Source organism: Triticum dicoccoides, chromosome 1A (assembly GCF_002162155.2).
Source record: "Triticum dicoccoides isolate Atlit2015 ecotype Zavitan chromosome 1A, WEW_v2.0, whole genome shotgun sequence".
NCBI lineage: Eukaryota > Viridiplantae > Streptophyta > Magnoliopsida > Poales > Poaceae > Triticum > Triticum dicoccoides.
Window position 1 is genome coordinate 64,563,074 of NC_041380.1, and position 9,458 is coordinate 64,572,531.

The 9,458-nt window shown below is 44.9% G+C and overlaps 1 protein-coding gene and 1 long non-coding RNA gene across 2 annotated transcripts; both read right to left on the reverse strand.

The window, feature by feature from the left end:
* Positions 1 to 141: 141 nt before the first annotated feature.
* Positions 142 to 2,770, reverse strand: LOC119364687. The gene is made up of 4 exons (XR_005175061.1): positions 2,408 to 2,770; positions 2,222 to 2,288; positions 1,687 to 1,910; positions 142 to 811 (listed from the first exon to the last, which is right to left on the reverse strand). It is a non-coding gene; the product is annotated as an uncharacterized LOC119364687 (long non-coding RNA).
* A 433-nt stretch (positions 2,771 to 3,203) lies between these two features.
* Positions 3,204 to 8,431, reverse strand: LOC119363390 (prolycopene isomerase, chloroplastic-like). The gene is made up of 13 exons (XM_037628735.1): positions 7,900 to 8,431; positions 6,987 to 7,193; positions 6,784 to 6,883; positions 6,509 to 6,591; positions 6,343 to 6,399; positions 6,114 to 6,266; positions 5,961 to 6,039; positions 5,564 to 5,712; positions 5,303 to 5,437; positions 5,068 to 5,181; positions 4,081 to 4,191; positions 3,864 to 3,972; positions 3,204 to 3,686 (listed from the first exon to the last, which is right to left on the reverse strand). The coding sequence occupies exons 1-13, from the start codon at positions 8,296 to 8,298 to the stop codon at positions 3,613 to 3,615; spliced, it is 1,770 nt and encodes a 589-aa protein (XP_037484632.1). The 5' UTR covers positions 8,299 to 8,431; the 3' UTR covers positions 3,204 to 3,612.
* Between the last annotated feature and the right edge of the window lie 1,027 nt (positions 8,432 to 9,458).

Sequence of the window (9,458 nt, forward strand, 5' to 3'; positions counted from 1 at the left end):
TGAGCAATTCGCTTCCCCTGCCCCCTTGCATTCTCAAATAAACGGAATTAGAAGTAGAAATTAGAAATTGCAGTGGGTTGAAAATTTTCACATCATATAACCAAGTAAAATTCAGTAGATAGAGAGACAAGAAATGGCATGTGTAGGTTTTGGCTGCATAAGAGTGTATTCAACAATCACAGAACGTATTTTACTTGCATGTTCTTCGTCATCCAATACAAGTTATTAAAGGGAACATTAGTGTATCTTCTCTTCTTTTATGAGCATGAATAATACTTCTACTTCAGAAATAAAGTGATTCATGAGAAAATATATGATGGTGACATGGCATAAGAAACTTTTAAGCACATTTGGGTGGGTTTAGCATACGAGTCCTGGTTTCTGAAAAAATCTTAAGAGTACTTGGTTTCCGAAAACAAAGTTTTTGTACCTGTATTCATGTTTCACCGAAAGATTTTCCGGAAGTGGGAATGTTCAAATATGCCAATTATTTGCTTAATGGAATGCCCACTATATATGTTAAGAAATATAACAGTTCCATAGGTTTTACTCTACTGGTTTGGTTCTGCTTCTCCTGTTTGCAAAAAGGACTTTCTTTGTGATATCTTCCAGTTCTTATCTAATGATGGTTGTTGTTTGCCTTTGATGATGTTCTCTCTTGGTTTAATTTCTGCCAATAGCCTTGCTAGCTCTAAGGACGAGGTTTTCGATTGTTCCGAGGCCGAGCTCTCTTCTTCCTTGAGTTGATTTTTTCGATCTGTTTTCGATTCCCCATCTGCGATTCCTCCATGTCTCTTCCTCTGATTGTTAACTGTCAATAATGTCAACGTCATTAGACATTTATGTTCGTCCTTAGAGCTAGCAAGGCTATTGACAGAAATTAAACCAAGAGAGAACATCATCAAGGGCAAACAACAACCATTATTAGATAAGAACTGGAAGATATCACAAAGAAAGTCCTCTTTGCAAACAAGAGAAGCAGAACCAAACCAGTAGAGTAAAACCTATGTAACTGTTATATTTCTTAACATATATAGTGGGCATTCCATTAAGCAAATAATTGGCATATTTGAACATTTCCATTTCCTGAAAATCTTTCGGTGAAACATGAATACAGGTACAAAAACTTTGTTTTCGGAAACCGAGTACTCTTAAGATTTTTCAGAAACCAGGACCCGTATGCTAAACCCACCCAAATGTGCTTAAAAGTTTCTTATGCCATGTCACCATCATATATTTTCTCCTGAATCACTTTATTTCTGAAGTAGAAGTATTATTCATGCTCATAAAAGAAGAGAAGATACACTAATGTCCCCTTTAATAACTTGTATTGGATGACGAAGAAAATGCAAGTAAAATACGTTCTGTGATTGTTGAATACACTCTTATGCAGCCAAAACCTACACGTGCCATTTCTTGTCTCTCTATCTACTGAATTTTACTTGGTTATGTGATGTGAAAATTTTCAACCCACTGCAATTTCTAATTTCTACTTCTGATTCCGTTTATTTGAGAATGCAAGGGGGCAGGGGAAGTGAATTGCTCAACGGCAACAGCCCCCCGAATAATCAGACCAGCTAAGTGGCCGGACCAGTTTGTACTCCTTGCCGAAGCGCAACAACTTCAAAGTTCCAACAAAACATGCATGTCGGAACAGGAGAACAAGAGAAGGGAGGTGGCACACACCTTAGTGGCGAACCGGTCCCATCTTTCATAATGGCATCCCTTAGGACTGACCGGCACAAGTCCAAGTAGTCGCACAAAAGACTGGGGCATGGAGCATTGAAGATTCAATGCGCGCTTCAGTCCCAAGCCGGTGACACCTGATGGCTACCACACGGTTACCTAAGCCACGTGTACTCTTCATAGGGAGTTTTTTTTACAAATGACAGCAGAAAAGGCCGCTTAACCTGCAATGATGGCATGTTAAACACATTACACACACACGTAGAGTAATTTCAGCGTATTGTTTGGTGATTCCTAAACAGCCATTTTCCCAGCTGATTTAGAGAAAGTAATTAAGTATATTGAAAAATCAATTCAGGAAACCAATTACATCTCCCCAAAACAACAAGATTAGTTGTTCAGCTATCAGGACGAAATCCTTTTCGTGTGAGTTGCTAGCAATCACATAACAAGTACTCGTAGCAGCATAAACTGTCAACACATGCTTTTGAGAATAACAAATCAAACGCACATGAGAGATGAACAACACTGGTACCTTTGAGAAATATCACAAACAGTCTTTCATGGTCGCCGACTTGATGTTTCCGATTGCCTCCCTTGCACTGCAGGTCAAGAGAGAAAACAATCAGAGGAAGAGACATGGAGGAATCGCAGATGGGGAATCGAAAACAGATCGAAAAAATCAACTCAAGGAAGGAGAGAGCTCGGAACAATCGGAAACCTCGTCGTCTCCTCCTCGGAATTGAGCCGTCGTCCGCCTCCGGGGAGCCAAGCAGCCGTCGCTCACCGTTGGTGCCAGCGCACACCATCCATGAGCCGCCGTCGCTCGCTCCCCTCCCCCTCCTCGGAGAGACGGGACACGTCTTCCCCGAGCAGAGACGTGTTTACGTTCGCCGCCACCCGCCCCGAGCACAGCGGAAGATAGAGACGAGACCCGAGGGGAAGAGAGGTAGAGGGGTGAGAGGGAACCGCCAGCTTCGCCCGCGCCTCCACGGACGTGAACTCTCATCCGCAGTTGCCGCCGCCGCCGCCGCCGCCGCTGCCTAAACTATCGACAGAGTGAACGGCAGACCAGAGGCACCCAGCGACACGTACGCCAAAACAGGCCTCACGCAGGCCACGAATGACCCTACAAGCCCATTTAGAACCGCCATCCCCAAAACTGGGCCCACTTACCGCCCGCGCAGCCCCGATGCACCAAACGCTCTCATTTGAGCTTTGCTACAGGTACAGGATGTTACAGGAATGAGGGGTTTACAGGGTGTCGTGGTGGTTTTTAATTGGTCATTAGTAAAGGCACAGGCCCACCCCTGTTGAAATCAGGGAGGGTGTGTTTAGAAAGTTTGGAAGGAGCCTGTAGAAACCTGTAAAAGCCTGTACGTCTAGCATCTGGGACCTCCCAGTATATGTAGTGATAGTATTGTCTAAAAATAAATCTGTAGTGATAGTAGCGTTTCGGCATTGTAATTCCTCTGTGATGGACTTGCACAGGTTCTCTTTCGTCCTGACAAAATGCATTCTTCACAAAAGCAAAAAATGCCATAATATATGAGCTGCTTCATCTTCCGAAAATTACAGCGTGGCACATATCGGCCTTAGTTTCTTACAACAACATATACAACTCTGTGCTGAGTAGTACTCGTATCTGAGAGCCAAGCAGATGAACTATCAGAATACCAGATCCCCGGTTCCATCAAGTTACAGGTCACCATCAGTATATTCTCTATCATTTGGGGGTTTCAGGTAAACATCCTTGAAATCCAACTTTGCGTATACACCTGGCAGCAACAAGAATGGCTACATACTGCCTGCTGCTGGGTCATTGTACCCGACCGGTCATGTGGAAACCTCGACATCTGCGCGGCTGCCACCGCTTCTTCTGTGTGAACAATAAGACCCGCTCTAGGTCTCCATCCGACATCATTTTTATGCGAGTGTTCTTAACCATCTGAGGACACCGAGAAGGCCCGTGTCTAGAATAGGAGACCTTTGTTCAAGATCTGCAAGAGCAAATCAGCCAAAATTATCACATCATTCCACAATGATCGACCTTCGTTGAGCTAGAAGACGTCTCTAGTCTCTAATCCCTGGCACCCATAATCATACATGCTAGAAACCCTTCTTTTGATAAAAATAACATCTGCTAAGAGACAGTGGGAACTCGGCTTAGTGTTTACCTATGTCTGCTGCAACACGATGAGCACACATGACCCCAGAAAATGCCACAGCAATCACTCCTTGCCCAGGAAAACAGCTGTCGCCCACACAGTAAAGTCCATCTATTGACTGTAAATCAGATAATATAACTTCAGTTCTAGTAATCTTGTGCCACTTAGAACTTTAGGTTAACCAAAAAAGATCTTGAAATCTGTATTAACTATTTAAGTAACTTACAGTGGTATTGAAAGGCATTGCCAGCAAACCCTTGGGTTTACCCCGTGGCATGGGTCCATATGTACCATCATTTCGGGCAAGAAACCTGCGGTGAGTTTTTGGGGATCCTACCTGGCAAAACCAAATATTAAATGAATGTTGTGTTACAAAATATATTGGTACCAGAAAACAAAATAAGGCCACTAAAGTTCACAGCATAGCCTTAAAGGAATGTGCAGTTAGCTCATGAAAGCCCATGATATAACATTCTCCCTGGTTGGTGATGCATGGTGGTCTATTATGCATAATATAGTTTGCTGCACAAGGAACATGAAGAATCTGCTGAATACTCAAAACTTAACTGTGCTTTGGCTCAACGAAAATATTCTAATACCTGAGTATTTGCTAATTGATATGGTTTATATCATTTGAAAGAAGTAAAAAGGACTTGTCGCTTTCTATGTAGCGATGCAAGTGGACTGGGCCACAGCCCATTTTGTTTAATTGATGGTTCACTTATAGTCCTGTATATCACTGGAAGTTTTTTCGGGAAGATATTTCTTTGGTAGTTCATTTTATGCAAAAGAGCAAATCATTTTATGGATTTTCAGCTGGACAAAACAGCCCAAAACTGCATCCCTGTGACCCTGTCGGTGTACGTTTAGACCACTCTTCACTAGAGCTCATTACAGTGATTGAGGTATGGGGCTAACCTATAAATATTACCGCATACTGGGTAGATTGACCGGTGCTGAGAATAGAAAATATGACAAATAGATCAGATGGGATGCTCTAATGATCTTTTCCAATAATCATATTAAGTACTGCATCATCAATAGCTAATCATGTTTGCGCTGCTAACTACTACAGACTTGCTCATGCTCCCTTGTCAGTTTGAGGACTGGTAGCTAGCACTTTCAAGTTCAAACATGAAGTAGTCAAAATGAAATGATTGAAAATATTTATAGAATCCTGAGTCCCCGACATAGAAGGACTGTAAGAAGATACCTCCTTGAGGACTATTGAGTCTTGAAGACCAGGAAACAACTTATTTTCAAGTCTTCGTATGATCTCATTTGCCACAAGCTCCTTTTTCTGCTCATAATCCTTCCTAGGTAGACCCTGCCAGAGATTAAAGCAAAGCAGTATTATAGGCATCAGTCAATACTTATGTTCATGCAAGAAGGCTACGTTTATTATATTTTTTGACATAATTTACATTTCAGCTAGAGCACTGACATACCTCCCAATCTTCTATACCTGCAGTTGTAAATATATGAAGTATGTGATGTCCTTCAGGAGCCAAGGATGGATCAAGAACTGTAGGGATACTTAAAAATATGCTTCCATAAGGCTTTTCCAAGTTCGACCAGTCATCCTGACAGTTACACTCACAATTAAACTCGTTACAGATTAAAATGTCCATATCAAATTCACCACTAATGTGACAGTGACTCTAACCCTCAACGATGAAATGCCCAGTAGCATACAACCTAGTGCGTACCTCCAGTACAAAATGGTGGCAATCAGTACCAGCAGGTAAAACTGAGGCTTTGACACCCAGATGAATGGATAGAAATGATGGCGCTTTAACATAGTTCTTCTGAAAGTTTTTCTCCTCTTCTGGAAGCTCTTCAGCCTTCACGAGTTTTCCTGTAAGTTCATGCATTTGTTAACTCCTGAAGGAGGAAACTGAACACATACTAAGTATGTATCAAAAAACTGTTCACACTGGCAGAATAATAACGGCAAGTTACAGTCGAGAAATATGCTTTTGGATGGTTGCAAAATATGAGAAGCAAAACTACGGCAAAGTTGCAGAAGATGAAGAACATTGTAACAAGTGAAAGTGAAAGAGAAACTTTTCTAGCTTGACCATGAAAGGATATTCGCAGAATTACCAAATGTGTCCCATCTTGTGGCATTTGATATTACTGTTCTAGCGAATAACTCCTTCCCATTTGACAACCTCACTCCAACCTGTAGTAATGAAATGTTCAGCTGAGAAACCAAATCTAAACTTCAGACATTTGAAATCAGTAAGCTGAACTCACAGCTTTCCCATTTTCAAGAATAACATTGGTCACATTCGCCTTGTAACGTATTGCGCTTCCCTTTTCAACAAGGCCATTTGCCAAAGACACCGCAATACCACCAACACCACCAACTGGATAGTTAATTCCTCCAAAGTGCCTATCACACAATACCTGTCATGTTGACTTAGATAATTGGAGGTTGAAATTTTTTTCAAACAAAGGTCTGACAGATTAACATCGAACTTACCATGCTCGCGTTGATCATGGGTGTTTTCAAGGCATTGACTGTGCTCACAATAAAACACTACAAAAACCATAAATTGCTGTAATTCTTCAGATAAGCGAAAGTTGAACAAAAATGTATGCGTGGAAAAAAATTTGAACAAGTGAGTAAACTCACAAATATCTCACACCTCAGCATCTATGAAGGATAGCAACTGCTGATCTTTTATGAACTTGCGAGCAATATCCCCCGCATTCTGTGGCAGATAGTATGCTGCATCATAGAAAAAATGATTTTATTATATCAAACAATCTTATTTCATAGTATCTCATATGAATTTATTTTTCTGTTGCTTTTGAGACTACAATTGTTTCAACTTCAGTTAACTAATTGTTCTAAATGATTTCTCTCTAGAGAAAATAAGAGTAAAACTTATTGAGGAATATAAGGATGCAGTTTTAATACCGAGAGTCAAGCATTCCAAAGGCTTCTTAAAAAATTGCCCGAATAGGTATAGAGGTTCTTCCAAGGACTTTAGTTCCAAAGAATTTAATGAATTGAAGATCTGTTCATACGAGACATAGATGTAAGTTGTGAAGGTTGCATAAGAAATAAGACAATAGCAACAAAAAGGTAACAAAAAGAAGTAAACAAAATAAAGACAATACCTTCCAACATATGCCATAGAATTTTAGGATTCCTTCTTTTTCATGCGGGAATTTGCTAACCAGCTCTTCCATGAAGTCATTATACTCCCTATGCACAAGAACAGAGAGAGCACCAGGTAGATGGAAATGAACCGTAGAAGGGTCTGGTATGACTTCCATCTTACACCCAACAGCTTCTAGTGCTTGCGTTATCAAATTTAAGTTTCCCTGGATGACAACACATGTCATACTTCTTACCAAATATACCCAAACACACAGACAAAATACTTCGTACAAAATATCTTCTACAAAAATGCAATGCAAGCTGTAAGCTAACGTGAGCATTTTCATGAGAGGCACACACAAGTACAGCAGTAACCAATTCTACACTTTAGCATGCAACATGCTGTGCACACCCTGAACATCCAGGCATTTGCACTTGGTCATGCTCATTGTCAACAAGCTGCACAGTGGACGCCTGCCCCTGTGATGCTGTCTGTAACGTGGCCTTAAGCCCTCAACCTCAAGACCAGGTTTGTCTCTTTAAGCAAAACAGGCCCAGTGCAAATATACTAATCATGGCATCTTCAGGCACTGGATGCCCGCAAAAAGGTAAGTCGTCAACTAATTTTAACAGCCAAGCAAATCACAATTCCCCCCTCTCAGTTCACACCCAGCCTAGCCTTACCACACCAGAGCACAAATTCGCAGTAACAACGCTTTACCCCTCAAATATTTCTCCTTGTCTGTGATCACCAGGCAGAGCACAGGCACAGCACACGGAATCAACAAATTCACGGGCCGGAGCCAGAAACGTAACCGCGCAGCTACCGAGTCGCACTCATAACAAATTTTGTGTTGAAAATGGAGCAAATCAAAAGCCCCGGGCAACAGTTGAGTACAAGTGGGACGCCGGCGCTCTGTCCCGCCTTACCTTGTCGGAGAACCCGAACATGACGGAGGAGCCGACGTCGAAGGTGAACCCGTCGCGGCGGTAGTACCCGGAGCTGCCCCCCGGGATGATGTACTTCTCGAGGACCAGCACCCGCGCCCCTTTCGCGGCCAGCTGCGTGGCCGCCACCAGGCCCCCGATCCCGGACCCGACCACTATCGCGTCGTGTCGCTCCCCGTCGCCTCCCTCTCCTCCGGGGGACTTCTCCGCGGCCACCGCCGCCTGCCTCTCCGACACCACCGCCACTCTCCCCCTGCCGCCGCCTCCGCGGGCCTCGCCGCCGAGAGGGCGGGGGTGGGAGGGGTGGTGCGCGAAGGGCGCGGGGAGGCGCGGGGAGTGGTGGAGGCACCGCGCCGCGAGGGGCGAGAGGAGGAGCGGCATGGCGGCGGGGCGTGGGGGCGGAGGGGAAACCGGCTGGGCCGTCGTTTTGTGTGGCGTCGGGTCGGGTATTTGTTTTGCGGGTTGGAGTGGAGTGGAGGAATCTGGCGGGGAGGGAGAAGGGTGGATGCCGCGGCGGGAAGGGGACGAAGAAAGCGAGGAGGGAGGGAGTGGAGGGAAGAGGATGAGGAGGCGCGGACGGCCGCCAACGGTGGGCCAGGGTGGTGACGCGCACCTTCCTCAAGGAAAGTGGTGGTCAACCCGCTCACCCGCGATCATAACCACCGGTCGACCGGCCAGACTCTAGGCCGGTCGCGCCGCGGTCCGTTGGATCAGAAACATCCCAACCGTTTGATCCTCGTCCCTCGTGTGAATGCGGAACAAGCACTCCCTCGCCCCTCGTCGTGCCACCTCGCTGCCCCGGCGCGCGCAACTTGACCTCGTCATCGCGCGCCACGCGGGGTCCATCTCTGGCGAGCGACGGCTCGCACGTCGGCGCCATCGCGGCACCTGGCGCCATCGCGGCAACATCCCCGTTGCCATCACGGCACCTGAGGCCATTGTAGCAAACATTGTTGACGTCGAAGCAGCCGTTGTAAAGCCCGCAGACCCCTTCCCCTCCCAGTCCCGGTTGCATCATGGCCGCTCGCCGCCGTGGCATCGTAACCTGCCGTCACACGATTCCAACATGTCGAGATGTCGGTTTTAGCAAATTCTAGCATGCAGCGCCGGCCACAGCAGGCCAAAAACACGGTTCCAGCACGCTAAGATGCCAGTTCCTACGAAGTAGATACACGATTTCAGCACACGGCGGCATCGGCTGGAGCAAAAAGGCGAGACACAAGTTCCAACATGCCGCGTATGCGGTGAGAACGCGAGTTCCAGCATTTTTTGTTGCCACAGACAATAGTGTGCTCCATGGTAGTCACAACGAACAATACTAGCAGGCAGAGGCGCGGCGCCGCCGCGCTCGAGCTTAAGCCCGTCATTAGCAATTATTGCTCATATTTGTTATTGATAAGTTTTTTGGTAAGTGAAGCAAGAATAATATAGTACGTTGATAATATGAATCATTTAGTCGATTACATGACCTTGATGGCATACATGATAAATAAAAAAGTACAATGAAGTGCTGATTTAAGAGAGTGATATTATGTAGGTAG

What these genes read in the sequence shown, in the direction of transcription:
- LOC119363390 (XM_037628735.1), bottom strand. Translation starts at nt 8,298, where the DNA reads ATGCCGCTCCTCCTCTCGCCCCTCGCGGCGCGGTGCCTCCACCACTCC. An exon ending in TGTTCGGGTTCTCCGACAAG is followed by an intron (nt 7,194 to 7,899) that starts GTAAGGCGGGAC and finishes GTTGTCATCCAG; the next exon opens with GGAAACTTAAATTTGATAAC. An exon ending in ACTCAATAGTCCTCAAGGAG is followed by an intron (nt 4,192 to 5,067) that starts GTATCTTCTTAC and finishes TGGTTTTGCCAG; the next exon opens with GTAGGATCCCCAAAAACTCA.